This window comes from Plodia interpunctella, chromosome 5 (genome assembly GCF_027563975.2).
Source record: "Plodia interpunctella isolate USDA-ARS_2022_Savannah chromosome 5, ilPloInte3.2, whole genome shotgun sequence".
Lineage (NCBI taxonomy): Eukaryota > Metazoa > Arthropoda > Insecta > Lepidoptera > Pyralidae > Plodia > Plodia interpunctella.
In genome coordinates, this window is record NC_071298.1 from 4,923,279 (window position 1) to 4,951,117 (window position 27,839).

At 37.8% G+C, this 27,839-nt stretch overlaps 2 protein-coding genes across 7 annotated transcripts; one reads left to right on the top strand and one right to left on the bottom strand.

The window, feature by feature from the left end:
• Positions 1–92: 92 nt before the first annotated feature.
• On the bottom strand, positions 93–27,707 carry faf (fat facets). 4 transcript variants are annotated; one of them, XM_053745831.1, is made up of 51 exons: positions 27,555–27,707; positions 26,853–26,925; positions 26,522–26,651; positions 26,002–26,221; positions 25,753–25,914; positions 25,377–25,581; positions 24,891–24,971; positions 23,328–23,552; positions 22,991–23,144; positions 21,208–21,359; positions 20,799–21,056; positions 20,498–20,596; positions 20,243–20,385; positions 19,825–20,045; positions 19,413–19,540; positions 19,146–19,342; positions 18,960–19,062; positions 18,552–18,720; positions 18,030–18,276; positions 17,801–17,951; positions 17,359–17,478; positions 17,015–17,146; positions 16,837–16,935; positions 16,340–16,488; positions 16,126–16,239; positions 15,941–16,049; positions 15,608–15,761; positions 15,290–15,420; positions 14,907–15,125; positions 11,681–11,842; positions 11,289–11,517; positions 10,986–11,153; positions 10,723–10,796; positions 10,530–10,642; positions 10,140–10,313; positions 9,776–9,917; positions 8,797–8,950; positions 8,516–8,660; positions 8,088–8,208; positions 7,532–7,665; positions 7,149–7,308; positions 6,953–7,062; positions 6,784–6,867; positions 6,601–6,701; positions 6,180–6,370; positions 5,368–5,463; positions 4,877–5,040; positions 4,349–4,580; positions 3,881–4,084; positions 3,399–3,517; positions 93–3,305 (listed from the first exon to the last, which is right to left on the bottom strand). In XM_053745831.1, the coding sequence occupies exons 2-51, from the start codon at positions 26,892–26,894 to the stop codon at positions 3,116–3,118; spliced, it is 7,581 nt and encodes a 2,526-aa protein (XP_053601806.1). In that variant the 5' UTR covers positions 26,895–26,925; positions 27,555–27,707; the 3' UTR covers positions 93–3,115. The 4 variants fall into 4 exon arrangements, with proteins under 4 accessions (XP_053601806.1, XP_053601808.1, XP_053601807.1 ...); XM_053745833.1 differs by having other exon boundaries at positions 7,532–7,644; positions 19,413–19,543; XM_053745832.1 differs by having other exon boundaries at positions 3,887–4,084; positions 19,413–19,543.
• On the top strand, positions 9,318–14,756 carry LOC128670283 (uncharacterized). 3 transcript variants are annotated; one of them, XM_053745836.1, is made up of 2 exons: positions 9,318–9,410; positions 12,692–14,756. In XM_053745836.1, the coding sequence occupies exon 2, from the start codon at positions 12,697–12,699 to the stop codon at positions 14,605–14,607; it is 1,911 nt and encodes a 636-aa protein (XP_053601811.1). In that variant the 5' UTR covers positions 9,318–9,410; positions 12,692–12,696; the 3' UTR covers positions 14,608–14,756. The 3 variants fall into 3 exon arrangements, with proteins under 3 accessions (XP_053601811.1, XP_053601810.1, XP_053601812.1); XM_053745835.1 differs by lacking the exon at positions 9,318–9,410 and adding an exon at positions 9,912–10,069; XM_053745837.1 differs by lacking the exon at positions 9,318–9,410 and adding an exon at positions 11,972–12,630.
• Positions 27,708–27,839: the final 132 nt, after the last annotated feature.

Consider the following 27,839-nt stretch of genomic DNA (forward strand, 5'->3'; position numbering starts at 1 on the left):
TGTTGTTTTTAAAAACGTGAGCTAAAATTTAACAATCATTGCAATTAATACAAAAGTATAGAAAGTTTATTTTCACAAATAAAACACATAAATAAAATTTTCGAATTTATTTCTTGATTTTAATATTATAATATCTGTATGAATGCTACTTTGTGAGCATTCTGTATAATGTCAAATGCTGTATGCCATTTTTATAATATTTGCCATAGAAATGTTATACAAAACTCAACTGTTCTTATATTTATACCATAGACATTTACACCATAGGTGAAATTTACATTACATGCTTTCCATTAAAAACCATTTCAAAATGCCGTAAAGCAATTTTAAATTAAGATTATTCTGATTTGAAGTTCATTACTTAAAACTATTAGTTTTTGGTTCTGACCGTGAAATTGTAAGTTTGGATGAAACTTACGGACGAATTTCAATTAGTTTTTCGTCACGTTAAGAAATTAATTGAAATCCGCTAGTAAAGTCATTCTATAGACAACATGATTGCTTAGCTTAAGCATTTGCTTCTAGGATCATATTCTATGTTCTTATCTAAGCCTAAGATCAATCACATTTTTCCGTTCAACATTTTTTTTATTTTTGCATTTTATAAAACATACAAAACATTTCAAATACTAAGCTATTAAGAAAAAGGACCACGATATATCCCTCAATCTAATGTTACGTTCCTCAACCTAACTCCATCTTTGGTATAACTCATCAATTAGCGATCAGATTTCTAGTGTTGTATTAACTTGTCCCAACTCATTGTATAGCGTCACATAAATTGGTGAAATAAATTACTGTTAAAATCCGAATGATGAGTGTAGAATTTCGTAATGTTTGATAAAATATATAAAAGCCATTGAGCAAACAAAGTGAAAATAAGGCACAAAGGTCTATGCGACCAAAATTTTAATTATTTGAAGTGATTAGTGCTATAAATGAATAATTGAAATATACTTATAGTTTTATGTAACAGTGACTTAAAATTTGTAAAATAGACGTGCGTAAAATATGAATTCACACAGCAGCGTTCACCAAGTGGTAGAACACCGGCTAATGATAAAGGTGTTATTTTACCATTATATGTATGTTTATGTGTGATGTAGCCGCTTGATAGCCTGAGTAATACAATGATTTAACTACTAGATAGAAGGAAAATATTATACAACCATTATCACATATAAAAATAAATAACGTATAATACAAAGCAGAACATTGACATAGTGGCAACATTTTCCTGTTAGACTAGTCATTAATACCTATATCTACACTTTTTTTTAAATAAAAACTAAATTTGTATTATAATGCATCTATCAAATAACAAAAAAAAAGCTGAAATGTTGTTTATCTTCAGCTTTAGGCCAACACTTTTCAAGCCGTCAAATTCACTATTTACATAAAGGTTATAGAATGCTTCACAGTATGTTATCTCGTTTCATTGATGTAGGTTATTAGTTTTATTAAATTAAAATACCAATAGAAAAATCTACAAATAAAAATATTGGGCATAGCACAGTCAGGGAAGTAGCATTAAATTCTAACGAGGATGCTATCTGCTGTGTAACTACTAGAGAGAAGTTTAGTCGACACATCAGATAGCATTGCATCTTGTAGGCTACTTCACAAAGATCGCAAAGACGAGACATCACTAAAAAATAAGAACAGGCCAAATAAATAATATTTTTTGTACTTATGTCTATTGTGACTCCTTTGATACGCGCCTCCAAAAGTTATAATTATAGATAAACGCGCGAATAAAAATTAAAATCTCACTTCGCACGGCATCTTGAAAAGTAATGATGCCGCAGTACTCGGCGCCTGAACATGTCAGCTAAATTTCAATACATGTATTTGGACATCATACATACGTGTGTACATAAGCCATTCTCGGCCAGTGATTACTTGAATGCATCTAAATTAAATGTATTCTATTAAAAATGAAATACGATGATAATATACACTGCTTTTAAGATAACAAGACACATCACAAGTCAAGCCCATTAAAAATATTTCACAAAGTGATACTATTTTGATGTAACATATGTTCATAATAGTTATTTGTTAACGTTAGTGATAGCTCATCAGTGTCACTCTTAAGATAGCACCCACTTAGCATTACATATTCTATTATTTATTCTACAATACCAAATGTCGTGTATTAACGGACAGTGTTAGAATAGCTACATGTAAAATGCGTCCACTTTACAAAGCTAAGTTTCACAAAATGCAATTAGTAAAGCGATAAAACAAATCTTTTAGCTAATACTTATTAACATATTTTTTTTCTTGGAGATTAATTTTGCATAACTCATTTCAATCAAATAACGTACTAACGTTACTCCCATTACTCAAATATAATTTTGTTGTAATTTCTAGTTCAGTAAGCAACTACATTATTTGAATGAAGCATCATTTTAATTGGCGACGCTTTATAAGGTTTCGTAAATACAATACGAAACCGTATATAAATTATTATTTACATTTGTCCCTAATCCCATTATGACTTCAAACATTTCTACTATTGCTAAATTTGTTGAGGATTCATGACGTCTTGGATTACAATATTATTATGTGTATAAATAAAGAAAATACAAGTTTAACACGCAGTATACAATTTATATTTTCACGCAGAACACACTACTTTGTTCGTATATAAAACTAGTTCCAAAAGCGAAGCCGGCTCGCACGATTTAAAATTTCTTACGATAAAAAGTTAGAATATACATAGATGCGTATATACTATAATACATACAAATCTACTGTGAAAATGTTAATCTGAATAAACTTTAGCGAGAATAAAATAAATACTATGGTATTTAAAGCGAAACTTAAAAATAAACATAAATAACTAAATCGTTTACAAACAGCGATAAATACCGCGTAATACTTAATAATAGACGCGATCGAAACAAATTCTACACGTATCGTTAACATCACAGAACAAAACTACGGCTAAGCACAGATCCTGCGACAAGGGACTTCCCCGCAACCGGTCGACGACACACATAGACGATATAAAATTAGATCTCGGGGTCACTTCGATCCGGATAGCATATTAATAGAGATCATACATAGATCCCGACACTGGTTCCGGATAGAGATCTCACAGTGAAGCTCAGGGGTCGCGGAGGGGCGCGGGCGCGGGTGGGGCGGGGGGCGCGGGCGGGGCGGGCGCGGGGGCGGGGGCGGGCGCGGGCTCCTCGTCCTCCCCGCTGTCCTCCCCCGCCTCCCCCGACACCGACCCTTCGGTCGTCTCCCGATTGTCCTCCTCTTCATCTTCTTCTTCGGGACACAGTTGGTATGCTCTGTGAACAAATAATCATAAGACGTAATCATGTGTTTAGGGCCATATAAAACATACTAAATTTAACGAACAGGATGGTAATTGAAATACTCACTTTTCTAACGTCTTTCTCGCGGAGTTGCTTCGCTCGAGGAAGTATCCGCTAGAAGTTTCATTGGATGTGCCCGGCGGGGACCACGTGCCGTATGAACCGTATCCGCCGGGGCCGTATTTCTGAAATTAGAAAATTCAAGAGGTTAGATTTAGTTAGTTTTATCAATAAAATTAAGCATCACGCATGGATCGGCCACGTTTCGAAAATCTTCCTAAGAAAAAAATGTTATGGAGAAACCATTGCACAGGATGATATTATATCACTGCAGTGTTTGTTCGGATGAATTGATATTACAGATTCTTACAAACACTAGTCCGATTTCGATGTTTGGTATCTACTGGAGGAATATAAGCAAGAATGACACGGTACATTTATATCGAAATTTCTACAGATCAATTCGTTCTGCAGCCCGGCCAGTAGCTTCCGCCAGCGCCCCTTGAAGAACCCAGCATCGGGCGGAGCTAGCAGTGAACAAAACTCACGCTGACCAGCTCGTCCTGCAGCCAGGCCAGCAGCTGGCGCCAGCGCCGACGCGCGTCGGGCTGCGCGTGCACGCAGCGCACGGCGGCGGGCGCGCGCGCCATGACGCCCACGATCAGCTTGACGCACGCGTACGCGCGCTTCTGGTAGTGCCCGCGCGCGCGCGACGCCGTCTCTAGCAGACCCGGCCGCTCTTCGGACACGCCCTGCAAGCGAGTACAACGCATTAGATCCTGAACATAAAGCATGTCACGTCAAGCTGAGGCGCATCTGTCTCAGAATGAGGCTGCCCAAAGTCCATACACGGCTTAATTGTACCAACGTCGGGAAAAATGGAAACCAATGTCGCCAGCAAAGCTGCCTTTGCCAGTGGCCTATTTTCAACTGATTCTATAAGACATAACAAAGGCAACGAGAACATTATATTGTAGACCAATAAAAGGGTATTTTATTAATGAAATAAGCCTCACTTTGATGACATTATGGATGCGATGGTGCTGCCAGCTGTCCTCCATGAGCAGCAGCGCGGCGAGCGCGTCAGCGTGCCGGCGCAGCTCGTGGCAGTAGGCGTAGGCCATCTGCCACAGCAGCTCCGCCAGCGCCATGCGCGACCAGCCCGCGTGCTCCCAGCTCAGGAACTGGATCAGTCTGATGCCTTCCTCGCACCCGCAACACTCCTCCGTTAGCTTCTTCATGTACGCTCTGAAAGAGGAGGCGCGGCCTTAATCTTTCACCCGTTTTAATTTATAGAATGCTATAGCAGTTATAACAATTTAATTTCTTTTGTGTCTCGTCGAGCGTCCTCAAGTGGTCGCCGATCTGACCCTAGCATTTTGCGAGAATGCCCAACTCGGCCAGTGGTCTAGATTTGTATGGCCAAGTAGCCACCTAAGTCGTTATAGAGAGGGTGGTACTTCATCCCAGTTAACACAATAAAAACTAAATAAAAAAGTTTCATCCCCAGGGGTCAAAAACAATGGTGATGGAATAGTACTGACCCGGTCCTGTTGTAGAGCACGTCGGCGGCGGCACACGAGAGCGCGGGACGCGCGCCCGCGCCTGCGTCCGCGTACGGGTTGGGCAGCGCGCCCGCGCCCTCCGCCGCGTTGGCAGAGTGGCAGCGCGCGCTCACGTCGCAACACCGCACCAGCACGCTCACCACCTTCACAATTACATTTTATGTAACTAGCGGCCCGTCATGGCTTCGCTCGGGTAAAAGTCGGGTTGAAAATATCGCATATCTCTGAGCCAAATTTCATCAAAATCGGCCGAGTAGTTTTTGATTTTATTCATTAGAAACAAAATTACAATTTTTTTCTCTTTATAATATTAGTATGGATTTTGTTGCAATGTTGATGATGAAAACTCATTTAAGTGATTCGCCACAGCATACTTTCGAGCTCATATAAATCTATTCTGTACATTATGAATCAATATTTTAAAAGTTGGGACTTCAGTAAGTATGACAGTAATGTTATGCAATTTGTACCTGGTGTATTTTAGCTGATTCGGGATACTGGTATTTCCCAAGCGACGTTGACGAATCATCCATGCAGACGGCCAGGACGATGTCCAAGATTTTTAACTGAAATACAAATACGAATTGATTTTTATAGAACAAAAATCTTGTATACAAAACTATAAATCAAAGTCAACTATGGCATTGCACACACATATCAGACAACAGACTAGTAAGCTATGCTCTGATACTTGACTGGTACCCTAGTGTTTTTCCATCCAGAAGATTTTGTGTGAAAGAGTAACATGCATACTCACTCTCACATTTTGAATATTAACTCAGCCGACCGACCTACAGACAGCGCGAGAGTTGAATGCACTCAGGGCCTGAGCATCTTGCCCCGCTACCCGCACACTTCACAAGCCTGCTTAGTGTAGTGTTGTTCTTGATGGTTATCATACTGTCGTCAATTGCATCGCTGTAGACCGTCAAGCGAGTATAAAATATATTTTAGCCTTTTGCCCACAACTTCGTATGTGACTAAAAAACTGTTTTCCGAGGGACTTTCAGGAAATCCTTTCTTAGTGCTCCCATGCACTGTCCTAGGAACCTACACACCACATTTTAGCTTTCTACGTAGTCAGCTTCCCAGTAGTTTTGGCTATGCGTTGTCTGTCAGTCAATCACTCAATAACGCAAGTTTTATATATCTGTATTCAACTCGCAGCTATCTGTACTTGGTTCATACTGTCGGATTGATACGTCGAACACATCATGGTCAGTGTCTGCTGTCTCTTATCATCAAGGCTGATGGGCAACCTAATATATGATTGGGCACAAACCCGCAACAGCTGATGTTTCTCCGGCAAGCCGAGCATGGCGTACGTGTGGAAGAGGTTGAAGAGCAGCGGCAGGTGGCGGTGGTGGTGGTCGGCGTGCGGCGGCGCCGCCAGCGCGCGCGCGCTGCACAGCACCTGGTCCGACAGCGACTGCGCCTCCTCGCGGCTGCACCACGAACCGTAGCCCGCGGACACTGCAAACAAATCATGTCAGTGCTACAGTACAGATAAATACACTTTAATATAAATAAACACATACGCACAAATCACAAAGATTGATACTCAAAGCAAGTTCGATACTTGGTATTAATGATATACTAACGCGAATTATTATTTTTTTTATAACACACTAACAGCTAATTAGGCTGATGCGTGTGTCCGTGACGGGTGTTGAACCCGCAGGGAACAAGTAAAAAAGGCTTACCAGGTGGGTCTTGCATGGAAAAATGCGCCAAGAATACTATAATCTTCATAAAAACTATTCTCACTTCAGCTGACGGACACGATAATAAATAATCACATAACCTGAAACAAAATTAGATATTTTTATATTGGCAATTAAAGAAAGTGCCACATGATATTTCAGAGATAAAGAAAACTTAATAACCTATGAGGATGTTTGAAGAGATCTGTCGCAAACCACGCTCTGACTGCTTGTGAACACCTAAGATGCTGACACAAAATGTCATGCCTGAAACAAATAAACAATAGTCATAGATGTAAGAAAAAACAACAATCGATCAACCGATACATATGGATATTTTCAAAATACTCACCAATCAGCGGCAGGCCCCCGCAATGTTTTCTTCGTATGAAATCCTACTTGGAATAAAAACTTCGTTGCTAATTGTACAGCCAACATTGACATTTCCTCGTGTTCCGGGCTCTAAAATTGTAATAAATCATCGATCTTGTTCTACAATATTATAAATTATATATGAAGTTTATACAAAATAAAATCGAGGATATTACCCAAACAGCATTTTGTGAACCGGGCAGCATTTGCAGTCGCATAAAACATAATTTCTTCATAAAGTTAAAATGCTCGATACTAAATTGATCCTGATTATGTGAGAATGCTATGTTACTCCTTCTTACTGATAGCCATATTGGCCTGGGTATGGCACTTTCCCTGAAAAACATGTGATATTTTAATAAAGCACTAAAAATAACAAAAAAATGCAATAACGAAATTCTTGATTCCATAAAAACTGACAAATAATACAAACAGTAAATATTATTAAAGTAATGCAAGGTCCAATTGGTGGCTTAGGCAACTAAAACTTAATTTTTTTATGAAACAGGTGGTGCAATTATATTCTGATTATACCAAAAATATATATTTAAATACTCACTTTAGAGTCATATTCTTCATAGACTGTTCAAGACTAGAATTTTCTATCGTATCCTTCCGTGTATAAAATAGCATATACGCATTCCACCACCTTTTCTGTCGTTTATACACCCTCTTTGACATTTGATCGAACACCTAAAACATTTTCAGATTTTGTCACGACGTAATAAGGGTGCTCACATAAAGAAAGCAGGTATCAGTTACTAAATTTGTAACATTGCTAAAAATTTTCATATTTTGAATAATTTTCTAAAAATATTCACCAACATTGAAAACAAAACTGATATCTTCCCAATTTATTAACAATTTAAAGAATCATGTATTGCTATTAGGTCAATATAAAATCACAAGCTCAAGATTTACAACTTTACTACTATTGCACTGGCTCAGTGAGCACAAAGTAGTCCTTGGCCTCTAAAACGTGAGGGCGGCGGAGTCTTTAGAGCCAAAAATTAAAAAAGAAAGTGTTCAGTGTCCTGTCCCTAGCACTGATTCTGCTTTCAGTCTGTAAGCACCGCAGCCAAGCTCAGCAGTTGGCCTCATGTGACGACATTCACCTCGCCCATGTACTCCCCGCCGAAGCACTGCGCCTTCATCTCCTCGTCGTCGTGCATCGCGCACTCGGACACGTCTCCGTCGTCTAGTTTCACCCAACGGCCCGTTTCGCTGCCGTTGTCTCTGTATAAACAGATTTCATCATCATAATCACGGCCACGAAGCCAAAGTCGTTTGTACTTTTAAAGTACTCAAAGTAACAGTTTATAGCATGCCAGAAACGCCATTGGAGACAAATAAAATAAACCTTTTTAATCCGTTGACAGTCAGAACGAAAACGGCTCAAGTTTGTATTATAACTCGTATGACAGTTTTTATAGACATCACTTATTTCCAGTAAAGGAAAGTGGACATAGCTCCGGACGCATATGGGCTTGGTATGAATCGGAAAACCACTCAGTTGAGGGAGAGGGAGATAGAAAGCACGCACCTGAGCAAGACATAGGAGTAATAATGTCCCCCGGAAGCCTGCCCCGAGTGCACGACAATGCCGCTGAGCTGGTAGTGGGTCTCGGGCGTGTTGTCCCCGCCCTCCCACAGCGCCGCGTCGCCCTCCGCCCGCGCCAGGCCCCACGCTGCAACATTACAACCATAGTTCATTGAACGAATATTTATTTTCTGAATTTATTCTTCAATACAGCTATAAAAAAGCTTTGAAATTGAACAGGCAGTTCCAAAAACCATAATCAAGACGAAATAATGTTGACTTACCTGTGTAAGGTTCAACGTCTAATTCCCGCGGAAATTCGAAATAATCGTTAAATTTTATTGCACACACTTTTTCAAAGTCATATTCGAATCTTTTTAATTGAATAACTAACACTGGAGGTAGTTTATTTAGGCATAATCTTTTTACTGTCACCACCTGCAACAACAAAAATAATAGAATTATAGAGTAGATCTCAGATAGATGACCGGCCATAAAAGCATAAATAGAATATTCAACATTTTAAGATTTATTTTTATGTGAAGTTCGAGGCGCCGAGAATGTAGTGTTAGTAGTGTATAAAAATTAAAAAACTAATCAATGAAATAGAAGTTTCTTTCTAATATATAAAATATTTTAACAAAAATGATATTGTTGGAACTAAAACATCACTGAATTATGATAACACGTCATACTTCACGGTCATCAGTTTGACCTGTTGTGTTAATCATTTCTCTGAATGTATTTTTTATATACTAATATCATTTAGTTATTTACGTTATCACGCCCGTTTTGATAACTTATTGCAAAAACACAAATTTCAGCTTATTGTCGCAAAAAAATGGGCCAGAACCTGACGTCAATTAGATAGTATCATCAAAGGAAATTACAAAAAAAGGTAATATTTAAAAACATTCTTTAGGTACGTTTTATCACGCTAACAAAACATTGTACTCCGGATCAGAAAATTAAAAGCAAACCTAATCATTCATTCTCTTGGCCATAATATTCATGTCTAAATTATAACAACACAATGAAAGAAATCATTGCTAGAAAAGCACTCTAGTGCAACTTTGCCATGATATGCATTTCTCAGGGTGTAGGTAAAGACAAAGAATTTCCATCTTGTTTGCTTCCTATATACTCATCATATATGCTCTCCAATTATGGGTACACCTATATCTCCCTTCAGAAGTTCCGCAATCTGACCTTTCAGCAATGTCAATTACTTATTCTTCCATTTACCTCCACAGGAAAACATACCTTTTTATTACACTTATCACAGTGGTAGGCGTCAGCGCCCTCTAACAACTCGCCACGAACGTAAGCTTCGAGGGACTCCTGCAGGCGAGACATGTTCCGGATGTCCAGCGACACAACACTGAACGGCTCCTCTTTACAATACCTACAACCAGTATTGTGATTGAAAAAGAAACATTACTACACTTAAAAAATAACTCTCAACATAAAGCAACTCGCAATAACAGAAAGTTTTGGCACGGGCATAAGGTGTGCAATCGAGTTCATATACAAGGGTGCCGCCAGCCTATGGACCAAGTGAGTGGACACTTACACACCTCTGTATTCAATTTAAGCTATATGTATCATCTTTAAAAAAACAACTTACCGATGCGGACATCCTTTACAAATTTTCTGATCCGAGTATGTGCCTCCCATTGTTTTGGCCATCAGTTGTTCTTGACTCAGAGATTTTAACGCTTCATCTAAAGATTCGACTAGAGACATGAAAAATTCGACCGCATCCTGTTGCTCCCGTAAATTTACTGGTTCACCTTGAAGCCTGAAACAATACATTTTTAAGAAACTGCCCCTAAAGCAAAATCCTCAATGTTTGTCATCAATGAGATGATGGCATGGTTTGAAAATGTGTGATAGTAATAAAATATTAGGAGAAAACTTTTTACTGCAGAATAAGTTAATCTCTGTGCCACGTCAAAAAAGTTGACTCTGGAGTTGATGAGTTAATCAAATGTTAATTACAGTAGAAATAACTTACCGAAAGTGCGCCCATAATCCTCTAGGAACATAATACTGTAGTTTGCTGTAGTGTAAATGTGCGAATATTGCCTGTACTTGTTTTAAAATTGTGATGTTGTAATCGCTGTTGCTCTGAAATATAAATCAATAAATTAATATGAAAGTTAAATTACCACTTGACAAAAAAGAACAAAGTGAGAGATGGCACTTACTTCAATATTATTTTCAACGATTGTGTGAAGTTGACTTTCCCCAGAGAAATCTTCATTGGGATCTGTTGCAGCTCCTGTGTACACAAATAAATCACTCATGAAAATGAATGACAACGATAAAAAAGGATTAATGCCTCGTGCTAGGTTAAATCCTGATTTTGAATATTACGTATGTTTATCATAAACACCCACCATAGCACATAAATCGGTATGGAGTCCCATAAGATATACACCTTGCGGCGCGGACATAAGGACCAGGTTACCTTGCACGGTGAGCAGCGCGTCACGCACCGCCCGCACGCAGTACAGCTGCTGCAGCACAGAGTTCATGTAGCATGTGGCGCCCGCGTTCTTGAGCCCCACCAGCCCGGCCGGCGGCCGCGGTCCCACGCACGGCATATATTCCCATTCGGAAAGCGGCATATTTGTTTCTGTAAAAATATTTTGATTCAATGCTTTTCCAATGCGCCACAGACAAGCAGAAACTAAAATATACAAATCAACAATTTTATGTCAAATAAAAATGAACATTTTGCGCCTTATCTAAAGATATGTTTGAGACTGACCGCTGTAGAACATCTGTTCGAGCAGCGTCGCGAGCGCCGCCATGTTGGGCACGCAGCCGTGCACGAGCGCCAGCAGCAGGTCCGTGGCGGCCACGGCCGCGCCTGGCGTGCGACACAACGGCGCCACGGGCTCAGAGTGAGTTTCGCCGTTCTCGCCGCTCGTACAACGAGACAGCCCAGACTGACTCCACGCCCAAGAGTAAGGCCATAGGAATTCTGTTGCCACTTCCTACAACATATTGAGATTACATGTGACCAAAGTTTATACCAATAATGACAATAAAAAAAAACTAAAATCAAGAGATCATAAAGCAAAATATTTGCAACGTTTTAAAATGTGAGCCAATTCGCAAAACACAAGTAAAAAAATAACAGTGAAACGTTTTCTGTACCTTTATCAACCCGGAATCTTTATGATCTGGATGAGCACCGTACTGATATTTGGTTTGTGCGGGGACATGTGTAAATAATTCTTTGGTTAGATTCAGATGCCCCTCCAGCAGCGTGTCGTCCAGCGTCTCTGGATTAGCGCGAACCGCTCGTAGCCATGCAACCTGGGAATAAAGCAGAGATTTTAGATCATAGGAGACACCAATGAATACATCAGTTGTGAATGGAATATTGCAAAACTTAACACAGTTTTTTCTGTCCAAATTAAGGTCCGTATTCGTAAAAAAGAACGGCCTTTTCGAAATATTTATTGAAGTTATGGTACAATGTTATTTTTTTTTGTAAACATTTTATTAATTTTAGGCAGTGTCCCACTGCTGGTAAATATAAGATTGGTAAGGTACTAAACCAAATTGTCTCCCCCTTAAAATTAATATTTGGTTTCCATTTTACAAGGTTGAAAACATTGTTAATATAAAAAATACAAGCAATTCTAAGGCATAATAAATAGACATATGTACAACTAAGAACCCACATTAGCTAAATGTGTACAAGAAGTAGTTTAAATAAGGTATAAGTAAATGTACCTCTAACAACAATGTACCAAAAGTAAAACAAATTCCTTTGTAATGGTAATTCAAATTCACACTAAATATTTGTTAAATGCGAAAAAATCTTATTATCATAAGTTATACATTTGGTCAACAACATATCTACGTTTGTTTGGATGCGAGGCCTCGAAATAGGACATTTACAAGTAGAATAGTCGTGTGTTTCACACATGTTTTAAGACATAACGCGAAATTAAAGCAAATAAAAATTAAAATCTAATCTTGAAAAATGATAATGATTCATAATGGTTGTTGTTGTGATCACTGTTAAAAAATATAATGAAATTGTTAATAAGAGCGGAGTCTAAGCATATATTAGTATAAAGTCACATTATAAAAAGGTAACATTAGTTTGTATTAATTTAGTCTTTTCATGACTGACTTTTTTTTTATATTTTTCAGAAATCATGACAAGAAAACTCTTTACCGGTAACTCATATCTTTTCTTATTTTGTATGCTATGTGGGGGCAGCTTCCTATTTTGGCCAATTTACGACATCAAAGAAAATACTACAAAGTCAGAAATAATCCTGGACTACCAGCTATTAGAGTCTGCAGATTTTAAACAACAATTTACAATTACAACGCCTGGCTGTGAAATTCCGTCGATGAAACCTTTGGATTCCAGTATAAAAAAGTTTGTTATTTCTCCAAATCCTGAACAGTGTGACGAATCCTCAGCTAATTTGCTTGACCACAACGAGACACATATATGGACAAGAAAGGAAATATCTCAAGAATATGATGTTCTAAAATGTTGCTACAGAGCTTTTAACCGAACACAATTAGTACGCCTCGGATCCGATACAGTCGACGAAAGAGTATTTTATCAAAGTTGCAGAAATTTCTCTAATCATATCACCGCCAATGACGAATTTGTGCGGGTTACGTGTTACAACTCAAGTATAGAAATTCATGACCAGTTCTTTTTGTATGCTCCCAAGAAAGTGTTTATGAAACACAACGGCATACAGGAATCAAGTGCAGAATTAGGGTACAATGTCTTAGTAATGGGAATCGATGCAGTTTCGCGATTAAATCTTTATAGGACTATGCCGAAAACAATGAGATACTTGAAAAATAACAGCGCAGTCGAATTGATAGGATACAACAAAGTTGGCGATAATACTTTCCCAAACTTAATACCGATGTTACTGGGTATTTCTGTTCAAGAGTTGCCTCGAACCTGTATGCCGCATAAGGGATCGACATTCGATAATTGTCCTTTTGTATGGGAGTGGTTTAAACAGGCTGGGTACTACACTGCACTCGGTGAGGACAGTTCGTGGCTGGGAACATTCAATTACCTGAGGGGCGGATTTCTCAACACCCCAACCGATTACTATATCCATACATTTATTAGTGAAGTGGAAAAACTGATGAAGAAACGCAAAAAAACTTTATGTTCAAACGATAAATATTTATTTCAAATGCTACTGGATTACGCCCAAGATTTGACAACGACGTTGAAAGCTAACAAACTATTTGGTTTCTTTTGGGAGATCACCATGAGTCACGACTATTTGAACAACGCCGCAGTGATGGATGAAAGTTATTTAAAATTTTTGAACACATTAGAAGCTAATGAATATTTGGAAAAAACCGTTTTAATTTTAGTGAGTGACCATGGTATGCGATGGGGGCAGATCAGATCCACCAAACAAGGTCGTCTCGAGGAACGCTTGCCTTTTGTTTTCATATTAGCACCGCCTTCCTTTCGAGAAAACTATGCTGAAGCTTACAATAACCTTCAAATAAATAGTAAACGTTTGACGACTCCATTCAATTTAAACGCTATGTTAAACGATTTGGTAAACCTAGATAATATAAATAATGAGAAGATATTAGCTAAAAGTAAAGAGAACTATTGGCGTAATAGAAACATTAGTTTATTTTTACCTATACCTATGAATAGGACGTGTCAACTAGCAGGCATAAGTGATCACTGGTGCACTTGTCACAAAGACATACCAATCTCTAAGGAAAATGTATTTGTGAAGAAAGGATCAGAGTATATGATTACATATATCAATAATATGTTAAACACATATCGGCAGTGTGCGCAATTGACTATAGCGGAATTGTTGGAAGCAAGGGAAATGATTGCAGGAGAAGCTGAAAAGGATGAAGTGGGATGGAGGGAGTTTCTTATAGTAGCGCGTACTAAACCAGGAGACGCAGAATTCGAGGCTACTTTGCGACGCCATGATGACGGCCAGTGGGCGCTGGCGGGGCAAGTTAGTCGGCTCAACCTGTACGGAAACCAAAGCTATTGCGTTGATGATAATCTGCTCAAATTATATTGTTACTGTGTGTAAGAAACTTTCTGCTCAAGATATGAGAACTTCCGTGTGGAATATTACGCGCACTGCTATGGCCATCTCCGACAACAGGAGGACTGATGTAATAGCTTAAACAATCCACAGGACAAGTTCCTAAATATTAAACAAATAAACACTAAATAACATTATATTTTTTATTTCCACAATTTTTAACAATTACCGATTTGTCATATTATACGCAGGCTAACTCTACGGGGAAACATAGTATGACCCAATAATCTACAACGCAAGAAACCTCAAGAATTTTTCAAATAAACTTATACGTAAACACTAACCTCATACACCAAGTCATCGAGAGTCCTTGCCGTGGGCCCGGCGAGCGCGACCAGCCGGCACAGCAGCTGCAGGAACTGCTGCGCGTGACGCGCATGCGCCCGCAGACGCGCGCCCGCCGCCGCGCCCGCGCCGCCCAGCGCGGTCAGCGCCGCCCGCGCGCCCCCGCCGCCCCCCCACGCGCACATTGCTAGTAGTTGCTCTGCGCACGACACCCGCACCTAGGGATACAAACAAAAGCAGCGTATTAACTAACAATAAAGAAGGCATATGTCGCAAAATATAGTTTTGATTTTAAAATATGTTGACATAAGGTACGGTAATTTCACAAAAGAATATACTACATCACTAAAGACTAACCAGTAGAACATTTTAAACAACTTACTTGAGGATTGGGACAGTCAATCATGAGATATAGAGCTGTGTCTTGCCACCAGCTTTCGTGTAAAAGTGTATCCAAGTGCAATCCTCCAAGCGCCATACATATTGTAATCACCTCCATGCATTCGCGAACCACTGAAACAGAATATCAAATATGGTCTGTGTATTATCTGCAAAGACAAAATAAAACTAAAGTAGATTCTTGTATATATATATATATATATATATATATATATATATATATATATATATAGCATTTCTCTGATATGACGGAAGTCTATAGTTTTCTCTATGTATGCTTCTCTGGAAGGAGCATACTCACGTGTGACGTCATCGGGGTGCACTCCGCCAATGGCGTCGAGGGGCTGCGCGACAGAGAAAGCTAGTGCGTACAGCGCTCGCACCGAGGCCGCAGTCGGCAACCGCCACCAGACTAATGACGACACTGATTCGCTGTCCTCGCTGCTCGTTACTACCTACAAGAAAAGGAGATCAAATTTGAAAACGATTAGAAACTACATGAGATGACATATTTTTAAGCCACGTTTTTGCCAGGACATAAATGTAGTATGCACGTTTATGCCCCTAAGTCCATCTCTGTGAAACAGTCCTTAATGACGCAACTGACCTGACTGAGAGTTATTAGACATTTTACCTGTTCGCCCAAAGCGTTTGCTAGCTTCTCTGAGAGTGCTTTGACAATTAATTCACAGCTGTGATTCGGAACGGTCTGCAGTGCTTCTCTTAAAATAGTGACGTCAGTTCTGAAATTAATTAGGGTTCAGTAAGTTACAAATATTTTTTTTTATACAAGGTTCATTATGATCATTGTATATTTACCTGAACTCCTTATCTAAAGCAGTGTCCGACCCGTCCGGCGCTAATATTTCAAATAAATGCCCTAAAGTGTATAATGACAGCTTGGCTAGCCTGACTAGTGATAAATAACCAACCCTGAAACACACCACACATTTTAATATTTTTTAATATTTATATTCATAAGTGTAAACTTATGTACACAACACATGTAAAAGAACTTAAAATTCATTATAACCTTCTTGTGTGTGGTGCGGCGTCTTTTAGGAACTCTTCGTCTGAGAGACATTGCACCAAAAGAGGCGCTTTCTTTACACACGCCAACTGAAAACTTCTACTTCGCTCTAATCTCGTATCTGAAGATGGCATCACCATACTGTATAAAACCTAGAATGAAACATTTGTATTGGTCCACACAAGTTTAGCAGAGTCGACACGCTAAGAAGAATAAAACAAATCTTTCGTTTATTGATATTTGACAGGACTATAATCACCAACAAAGTCGAATCATCCTTACTTTATTACAATACGCGCCACGGGAGTTGATGGATATACTTTTAGGTCATTTTACTATTATGCAGGAAAACCAGTCACGCCAGCTCCCAACTTTTTTGGCACGCATTATACACAACAATCATACAGCATTATACATTGAGGATCGCCATAGCAATCCCATTTTAAAAAAAGAAGAATGCTGTATTTGGTTCTGTTTCTTATATATTATTTTGATCTTACCTCTACATTATAAGCAACTATCGGTGGGGCAGGTCCATATAACATATCTCTTAACTTCGATTCATCTCTACATAATAAAGCTTCCGTTAATTTTTCCACCTGAATAAAATAGAAATATTCAGTACCATATTTTGATGATTAAATATTACGTAAAATTATAACAAGTGCCGATACATACTGTCTGTTTGTGCGCCGGGCAAATCTGTGATAATAAATGTGCCGCTTCTGTGAGCTGTGAATGTCCCTTTGTAATGCCAATGTGTTCCAGCTCTAATATGAAAGGTATGTACCATGAGCCTTGAGCAAACAGCTGAAAAATAAAAATAAAGTATTACTATTTGGCTATGCTGCTGAGACGAAAATGACGTACGGGAAAATTTACATTAATCGCGTCAGTTTGGTACCTTCCCCAGTGTTCAACTCGTATTGTTAATTTTCCGGCAAGACGCACACAAGACGCCATAGCCCCAACGAGAAAATCGAACATTTTCTGGTGCAATAATGAAATATCGTTGCACTCACCACACCAGGTAACGCATGTTCTGGAGTCGGTGGCGAAGGAGGTGATGACGCGCTGGAGTCACTACTAGACTCATTTGAAGAACCACAGCCGCCGCTGCCACACACTTGTCCATCATATACCTAAAAAACATTTTCTATTGCAAAAAATACATATCGTTTCCGACATAATCGACGTACAATGAAGCTTTTGATCGCGCAAGTTATATTTATAAAACTGTATTTTAAAAAGTTTATGCCTGTAATAACAAGTTGTTATATGATGATGATATAAATAATAAAATATAGATTGTGTCATACACAAAGGCGAGAAAGACAAATAAAGAAGGTTATTAGCATTATAAATACATATCCTACACAAAATTTTATGACTCACAATGCGCGTACTGTGCTGGAATAATTCCAAAATTCTAAAGGAAAATCATAAAGATAAACAGATAAATACCTTGGCAATGATCACTGTTTTATCCCGCAGTGGAATTTGAGACAGGATTTTACGATCATGACTCGAATCCAACAATTCACCATTTACATACAGCTCTAATTTATTTACATAAAGTTCTAATTTTATGTTACTATCTGATGCAGTTTTAAGTCTGAAACATTTAAAACGTTTTAATTAAAACATTGTGAAATTGATTGTAGACATTTTAAAAAAATCGTGTTGATATTACCTTCTTTGGATTGCAGTACGTAACGAATGTAGCGTTTCGTTTGAATGCGAGAATAATTCTATATCATCGATTTGTCTTTGGCCAGTTTGAAAATTGAATCTGACTATAACAGTGCATTGCCGCCCGCGGCCCGACCTGTAGGTCGGCAATATTTGCCTGTCGGCTGAAAATCTTCTATCACATTCATTTACATATTCCTGTATGGCACGAATTACCCTGCACATTCTTGTACAACTCTCTGTTGGATCTGAAAAAGTTTATGGTTAAGTATTGAAACATTATCGCAATCATAAGAATTAGATTGTTACATATTATATTCACCGGTTACGAAATTAATAGTATTATTTTAGCTGATCGTAGCCCTTAGGCGCGATTGGTCCAATTGGCAAAAAAGGTTTATAATAATTTTTTTAGGTATTTCAGAAAAAAAATCGTCTTTTCGTCGTAAAAATAAAGCTGACCGCTTTTGACCGATTTGTTCTTTCGCTCCACTTCCATTCTATGAGATCGTCGACAACAAACCTAGCAGCAGCTCCATATCCTTCTGCATGCGCTGCGTGCGCGCGCAGCACTGCGTGAGGAAGGCCTCGTGGTGGAGCGCCGGCGACAGCTGCGGGCCCACGCACGTGCTCACCTCGCGCAGCAGCTCAACGGCCCGCGCGGAGATCTCGTCCTCGCAGTCTGTTATTACCTGAGGGGAAAATGCATTTTTGTCGAAATCGAATCATTTATTAGACAGAAGTACAATTTACATAGCTGTTTCTAACATTCTAAAATGTAAACCAATCACATTAAATATATCATCACATTAAGTCAAGTGAACAAAAAAAAAACAAAGTGAAAATTAAAAGTGATGAAGTAGGTACCTACTTCATTAAGTCATAACATGTTTTATATACAAGCAAAAAGGTGGTCTAAAACAAAACTTACCCTCCATAAGTAATCTAATCCTATGAGATCAGCGTCATTGAGTAAGAAACTACGTCGCTTAATTTTGAGTTTACCTTCTTTGGAATTGACAGCTTTGAAAAATCTGAAATAAATTATATAATACATAAAAATAATTCAGATAGACAAACTATATACACACACATACATGACAAAGATTAGATTTACCTTTCAAAACATTTAATACCAGCGTGCGTCAATAAATTGGGAGATAACGTCATGATATTTCTCCGAAAAAAATGCAGGCTTATATTTGGATCTAGGTCGGGTTCCTCCCCCATTAGCTTACTGAACCATCGGAAACATGCCTCGCGGTCGCCCAGGTGTGCCGGTCTCTCCGCGAGACACACCCATATTTGCTTTGCCTTCAAAGAAAATTATTCATTAGAAATACATAAAAAGAAACAAAATCAAAGAAATGTCTATAGTACTAACCTGTTCTGCGCATAGCCATAATTGACCGTCTTTCAACAGGAACCTAAGAAAACTTAATCTTTCGTGTACTTGCGAAGAGTGTGGATATCTACCGTCTGGCAGCCAATTTTCCCAATCGATTTCATGCTCTTCTAAAAAAGAAACGACATTTATAAATACAGAGGCAATATGATAGTTTGATATGCATTATTAATGATGTACACAAATAGCTATATCACTACTTGCCGATTAAGTAACTCATAGCCTATATGTATAACATATCAAACAAATACATGAATTTCATTAAGTGTTAGGACTAACTGGCCAATCAATTCAGGCAGATTTATCTAGCACTTAGTTTATATGTTAGATTACAATATGATATTTTATCAGAAAGAGGTGAAACAAGCCTCAAACATTGTGTCAACGTTACCTGCCAACTTGTTCCTCACACCGTCCATGTAGTGTGTGAGCGAGTCCGTGACTAGAATGACGAGAGAGTGCTGGGTCTGCAACTGGTCGATGAGCTCCTGGCGCGTCACGTGCGGCCGCAGCCCCGTGCCGCCGCCCGCCTCGTACAGGCAGCAGATGTCGCGCATCATTTTCAACGCGGGCAAAACCCACTTCTCATTCGTTTTTAATTCTTCTACGCATCTGCAATAAGGGACAATAAAATTAGGGAGATTCCTCGCAAAGCTGTTGGAAGGTGTGATGGCCCTAGATATAGAAGAGATAAGACAGGTTTTTGCCCAAAAGTGGAACAGAGATTGCAATGGATAACAAACATTGAAACGACATGATTTATGTAGAGGAAAATCACAACATTTGAAATGTATTTATGTATCACTTACTTATCAAGCCATAGTGTTTTTTGTGCGTATCGATCTTGACAACAGCTGTAGTCCAGAATCTTAGTGAGGTTAACGAGCGCCACGTCCATGATTTCCGTGCACACCTCATCAGAGTGAGCCAAGTTCCAAAATAAGACCAACACCTATAAACAAATAATGTTATAATAGTTCCTATGTAGATATAATAAAGTTGAAAATGCAGCTTTAGTTGCCTCTAAAATAACACGAAAGTAATGAGTAATGCTCGGAAAGTACCTTATTTGCCATTACACCATCTTTGTCATCTTCCGCCAACCTTCTGATAACTTCCAGTAATTTGTCACTTTGTTTCTTGCTCGATGTAGCCCAACTGGCCTGTTATACAAATAAATTAATAAAATAATTGAAAAGGTTTGTCCACCAAAAAGAAAGTTGAATTTGACAAAATTTTGTCCACCAAAAAGAAAGTTTGAATTTTGTAAATATTTTTATCTTGGCTCTCCAGTTATCTGACAGATATATATTTTTTACACTCACATTCTTACAAAAGTCAAACCTTGGTAAGTTTTTATTCTACCTTGAAGCAGTCGAATAGGTGATCGAGCTGATCAGGCGTGAAGTCCCAGGCGAGTTTGGCAAGCAAATCGTGCAAGTTCTTCACGATGGCCTCATGCTTGCCGTGCTGCGCCCTCCAGATGGCGTCCAGGTCGTCTCTCGTTAGCGAGTTCTCCTTGATCATGAAGCGGAGCATTTTCTCCAGGCGGTCCACGTACTGCGGTTGGTGGAGCGAATCGCGTAACACTATGTCCACTACTTTGTTTTCTCTAATCCAAGTCTGAAAATATTTTATAAATAACACATTGTCGTGAGCGAAAGTAAATCATACAATTTGCTAGCCGCTTTATTGTACAGCCAAATGTGGCCTTCCAAGTTTCGCCCTACTAGCCGAAAACCTTTAAAGGCATAGAAGTATAAATGCCACTTACAGTTATAACAGAAGGTGTAAGCCATTCCGGTTTCGGTTGTTGAGACATTGTACTTATAAGCTGGTTTATTTCGTTCAGCGCAGACATTTTCCCATTGAAAGACGACATTTGTAATAGTCGCAAAATCATTTTCAGTCGAAACATTTCAAATGCTGTAAAACAATACAACAACATCAGGTGACATACAATTATCATTTAAACAAGAATAACTGCCTTCTCTCAAAAATACATGAATCATGCACAAAAATCGTGAAACCAAATTTACCTAACCATTCACATAGACAATATTAAAAAGTTGCTAGGTACATCAATATCGTTCAAATTTAAAATCATAAAAAAACAAATTTAGCGGAGAAAATTGATTCCAAATCAAAGTGACATTTCAGAATAAAATTTGAAAATCATTATAGCTTCAATTTGGAAACAATTCCTTTATTAACGTTCCAGTTTACATAACATGCACAAAAGCGTTGTACGAGAATGAGTCCGCAGTGAGATGCAGCGATGATTGATGGTGATGGTGGCGATGACGTACGATGTAGCAGCTGAGGGGCAGTGGGAACTGCGCCCCTAAGCAGCTACAGGGTGCGCCACCGCCCCGAGTAGACACTCCTCTTCATGTTCGGGAATCGACAACACATTTAACATTCACATATCAGAGGGCGTAGTGCGGGTATGTCTTTATTTCTCATCATCAAGTCGATTCGAAGTGAGACGCAGCGAACCAATCACATTTGTGACGCAACGCAATGTGATTGGTTCGTTACGACTCCTTCGAATCGATTCGATGGTGAAAAATGAAATGCAAACCCACACTAAGACCTTAGCTGTACCTACACTTAAAAGTTTGGTTTACACCAATCACAATATAACTGATTTATTGTATACTTCTTAAAATGAAAATTGCATTATCAACATACATTAAAGACTAACAATCTTACTCATAAAGTTATGTTATAAAAAAATTTAAGCTTAAACATGTCGGACGGAAGTACCAAAATAATAATAACATGACCGAACTTGCGGCCCTGGAGGCTGGGGCTTGCCCAGACATCATGGCAAGGGAATTCATGTCCCCCACTGTTATTTCTACTAATCGACCTCCCATCTTACTGATCAGTATTTATCCAAAATAACTGTCTTATCTTACAGATAGCCATAACCACAGAACATAACATAATCATAGATAAACAGAACGAAGTAACACCACAGTTTTCTATCATGGCCTAGCAGTAACTTCATTTTATAAAGGAACACGACCGCACCACACAATGCCAGAGCTCACACTGAGTCATTACAACGTTCGCACATTTGTTTTATAGCAATGTGCAAGTGGGTCGAGAACAGGTGAAATTATGCTGTTTTACCTTTTTTGTAGCTAAAATGACAATTAACAATATTTGACATGGCCAGAACGAAACAAAATATGCTTATATTTTCTATGAGTAAGAGGGTTAGTGGCGCAATGCTATTGATTGATTCACCGTAGTCTTTTTCGATGCAACAAAGTATATTGCATTGATAAAGATGATGGCATATTGTAGTGACATCAAACATTCAACATTAACATAATAATATGAAACCCGAAAGACAATATACATTTTCAATTAATCTATATATGAACATATTTAAACCAAATACGACTCGTGCGAGAACATCGCAAGTTACGAGTTTCGCGACTTCGTTGATACTATTTCTCTTTCTTATTTTCTTGTACACGCCGTAAGTTCACGCTGCGTTACGCGCATTAGTCTAATTGACGCTTAAAAAGTTTGGCACTTACATTTCAACAAGCTGTGGTGATGAGGTGTTTTCACCGAGACATACTTGCATGCTCGAATCAAACAAGATACCGTATCAGTCTTATTCTCACTACCGCGAGCTTCTCTCTTTAACTCTTCATCAGTTAAACTTTCCAATAGTGTAGGAATACATTCCTAAAAATAACACAAGTTATATAAAAACTGACCATTATTATAAGTTTGCATCTAAATATACTAATAAACTAGACTAAGAGTTAAAAAAAATAGAATAATTGAAATGAAAATCATTATTTTCAACAATGGACAACTTATTAAGGCCAAATATATATAGCCATATTGAGGTATTGGTATACTTACCAATACAGGCAGAAGGTAAGTTGTAACAGTGTGTGGTGTGAGCAAGTCGTGGCAGAGCCCTAGAGGCCGCAGCAGCTGCCACACCGCCGCCACGCGAGTCTCACCGTTCACAGACTGCTCCAAAGACGACGGCTGTTCATTGCGTGAGGCACCATCTGAAGATGACTGCTCGTTGCGTGACGAGTTATCCGGCGATGGCTGTTCAACGCGTGACGAGGATGTGTTCTACACAAATTTAAACAAGTAAATAATTTAGTTTTGCTGAACGATATGTACCTATCATCCAAGGAAAAGTACCTACTGTACTGTGTAGTACAGTAGGTACTTTTCCTTGGATGATTACTACGTTATTATACATAATAACGTAGTTTGCGACAAGTCACATAGGTATATATTTTTAAGACACACCTTTATCTCATTATTCAGCAACCGATTTCTTAAAAATATATTTGGTTTGCTGTCTAGCTGAATAATATTCAAGAGTATATTACACAAATTCGTGGAAGTTTCCAGCGTGGGAGCGTTCAAGTAATACGTAACGCAATTTTTAAAGATTTGTGACACCCCCCTTCTCCCCTTGTAACGCACCGTAACGTTTTTCTGTACTCCCCTCCCCCTCTCTGAACATTACGTAACACTCAAGTGACCATTTTTACCCTAAAGTCGCAAAAAGTTATTTATAGTTTTTATCCTTGGTATACTTTTAATTGCCTTTGCGGTAAATAAAACAAGATATTTTTTATCCGCAACACCTGCGTATTTTTTGTTTATTTTTCTATATAAGCTCCTATTTAAGATTTTTTAAATAATTTACTTTTAAAATAAAATATATTTTTTTTATTTTAACCTTTGACAATGCAATTATAAATTATGTTGGCATCTTTTTGACACAGTTGCGCTAGCAAGTCAGCATGAGAGCCTTTATATTTTATAGGCCAAGAACAACTGATGATACAAATCTCCCTCTTTTGAGGACATTACAGTATGAACACTAGGAACTCACTTTAATAACACCGACTACAGCAATGTGCTTAGCTGCATAAACACTAACGAATACTGACAACGAAAACAAAATTAAATTACGTACAATGCAATCTAGGGATTCCCCGGTGAAAAATAAACGAAAAGGTTTGCCAACTTGCGAGAAAAAAAAATAAAAATGACGACCAGACTATACAATCGAGGGATTCCCCGTAAAACGTAAATGAAAAGGATTGCCAATTTGGGAGTTAATTCCCTATGTTATGTAGCATGTAAGAAAGACCCCTTCCCGTCCCTGTATCGCATCGTAACGTTTTAAGAGAAATTGCTTTACGTAATACATGAACACCCCCTTTTGGATTTTCAAATTTGTAGATTGACATGAAATGCTAAACTAAATTAAGCTTTCAACATTATTTTTATCAATGTGATGTCGTGTCCCACTGCTGGGCAAAAGCCTTTTTTCAGGGTAAGATTATCAAAAAATGTTTCATTAGATAGAGTTAGAGAGTATATTGGATAGAATATCTATCTAGGATTGCTTTGGAATAGAGTTACCATAACTTAATTTAATATTTTTACCGTAAAAAGATCTGGACGACTTCGCGTTTGCCGACGGTGTGGACGAGATGGGATTGATGACACAGTGTCGGCACCCGGATCCTGAAAATGTAAGTCTATAAAAATCTTGACTAGATGATGAACATTCTGGGTGCTCAGTCCTTATGTAGTTCTTGTTTTGTTCACCTAAACTGTGAGTTCACTACAATGTATAATAAACCTAACCTATGTTTAAAAAAGACGAAAATAAATTTTATATATACACGATCCGCAAAGATTCTAAAAACGAATATTGTATAAATTCAAAAACAAATGTATTTTTAACTAACGTGGACAGTATTGTTTTTGATCGCAAATAATATATAATACATATGTCAGCAGAAGACAATTTAGGGAGTATTATTATTCCTAGAAAGCAAAAATATTTTATCTGGGTGTCAAAGCATTTTTTCGTCTTCGTTCCACCTTCTTTTGATGAGCAATTCAATGATTCCAATGCATACTTACATCACTACTTTCTTCAATAGTTGAGACACTATCAGCACCCTCAATTTTATTTACTTTGTCATTTTCTTCCTCAATTTCTTTAACATTTTCTTCAGTTGAAATCTTTTCTTCCAAGCATATACTTGATGTTAAATCGGGCTTTTGAAAACCCATGATGTCATCAAACCGTTCTCTGAGCTTAACAAATCCCCCACTCTGGCCAAATCTGTTCAAAAAATAATGAGATTTTATTCCATATGTACTAAACACCAATAAAATCATGATTTTATTCACTACCAAGCAGTCTTATATACCTTTATAATTATTTAGATTCATGTTAATTAAATGATAAAAGTATTAAATATAAATTATATTTAATTTAATAAACATAACATACACATTTATAAGATGAACCAGCCACCCTCTTGGTGTCCTGTGATCTTGTGATTTAGCAAATACTTCTGTGTCTTGTGTAGAACCTTGCCCTACTGGAGTAGCATTAGTAGGGACCGAGACAGATAGACCTTCACATGTTCTGGATGCATTGAAAGTGTGGAATCTGAAGGAATACATTATATTTATCAGACATGATATTACATAATGAATACATTTTAAAGATGCTTTATTATAACCAGGAGAAACTCACTTGTTATTAGGATTGAATGCCATAGACAATAAATGCAGGAATCTGGGATCATCCAACTTCATGGCACATAGTTTGACCAGTTTTTCACAGTTGGACCGTACACATTGCTGTATGTTGTTCTTCCATGAGGACACTGCATCGTCTGTGAGGATCTTTGTGAATGATACAGTAAGGGCATCATTGTAAAAACGTTGGCAAGCTTGGTTGTTCACATCTTCACCTAAGTAGAAAATAATGAAATGAAATCATAAATCATCATCAAATCAATCAAAAGAGCATCATTTGGTTGATGAAAGAGATGAATGTTCACCAAAACTAACTGAACCTTAAATTCTACTTCACTCTACAATTATTTATATAAATAATTGCATTTTCTATTGATGATTTGTTAGGTTTTATAATTTCAAATAATAGTTATTTTGTGAAAATTATAAAGGCAAACAATTTTACAGAATTTAAAAAACAGACTTGTTCTTTCATTGAAACATTAGAAAATAGTATTTTATATATCTTGATTTACCTTTGGTTGCAAGTTCAGTGGCAGCAACCAGCAAGGCCTCCAATTCTTGTTCGGGCAATACTGGCACCACCCAACGGGAATGTGAAATTTTCTCTTCCAGTGCTTTAAGTTTTGCCTCAGGGAACACCATCTATTATGAAATAAAAACAATTTCGTATTTTTCAACCTTTTACACAAAACAAAAATACAATTTGTCAATTTAAAATTCTGAACACAATATTGCAATGACATTTGCGGAGTTGCTTCTATCTCATTTGCGCACTAGAACTAATATTAACTTCCATAATATTGAGAGGTGATATACACCAAGGGCTTAATCAGTTTTGCTCACCTCCCCAGGCACTTGCTCTTGTTCTTTCATTGAAACTGTCATTATTTAAATGAAAAAATATTCATTGCCCCCCCTGTAAAAAGCAGAAACATGTTCAATAATAATACATATATGCAATAAGACATTATCAATATCTACTACATTTATCTTCTATCACTATCTGTCCAGAAACCTAAAGCCCTAAAGCTTGGACCTTTGCTGATACTATACAAAGCCAAAATAGATACCAATAATATGACTAAGACTAAGTTATTAAAACTCAAAAAAGATTTATGTATTTGTTTGTGACACTTGTTCCTGGTGAATCTATAGTTTTACGGTAAACACGACAAAGTTAATAAAAGAACAATACGTCAGCGTTGGAGTATTCCGTAAAATAGTGAAATAGGTAGTAGGTACCTAGTGGATAAATCAATTTGAACATGATTTTGATGCGGTATTTGTGATCATAGGTACTTTTCTTCAAAAGATTAGCGATTTATAATAATCTATAAGAATCTAGTAATATTCGAATGCAGTTTGAATCAACCACAATGATGGCCCAACCCATAGGAAATCTACAAAATATAATTCATATGATCAGCCGGCGCGACAAAATGGCGTCATTATCCAAAACAAGACAAATCAAAAAAATCATAATGGTACAAGTAAATATGTTAGGAAATTGAAAAAATAGACGAAAAGTTAAATCTAACAAATTACCTTTCACGTCAACATATAATCAATTTACAGAAAAAACCTCGAACCAAATCACAAATAGAATTCACTACACCTTTTTGACGTGAAGAACGAAAATAGATGAAAAATACCGACAGTCCGATACTTTCAAGGTGCTTTGTGAATTGTGATGCCCAGTGATGCTAGATCAAATATTATTTTTGAGAATTTAAAAGACAAATTGTAACAATAACATCAATCATACTGATTCTCTATTCACATAAATCGTATTTTATTTAATATTTCAAAATTGTAAATAAAAAATACAGC

Coding starts and splice junctions, on each gene's coding strand:
- LOC128670283 (XM_053745836.1), top strand. CDS start 12,697: ATGACAAGAAAACTCTTTACCGGTAACTCATATCTTTTCTTATTTTGT.
- faf (XM_053745829.1), bottom strand. CDS start 26,894: ATGACAGTTTCAATGAAAGAACAAGAGCAAGTGCCTGGGGAG. Junction 18,721..18,959: donor GATTAGATTACTTATGGAGG/GTAAGTTTTGTT, acceptor TTTTCCCCTCAG/GTAATAACAGACTGCGAGGA. Junction 5,041..5,367: donor AATCAGCTAAAATACACCAG/GTACAAATTGCA, acceptor GTAATTGTGAAG/GTGGTGAGCGTGCTGGTGCG.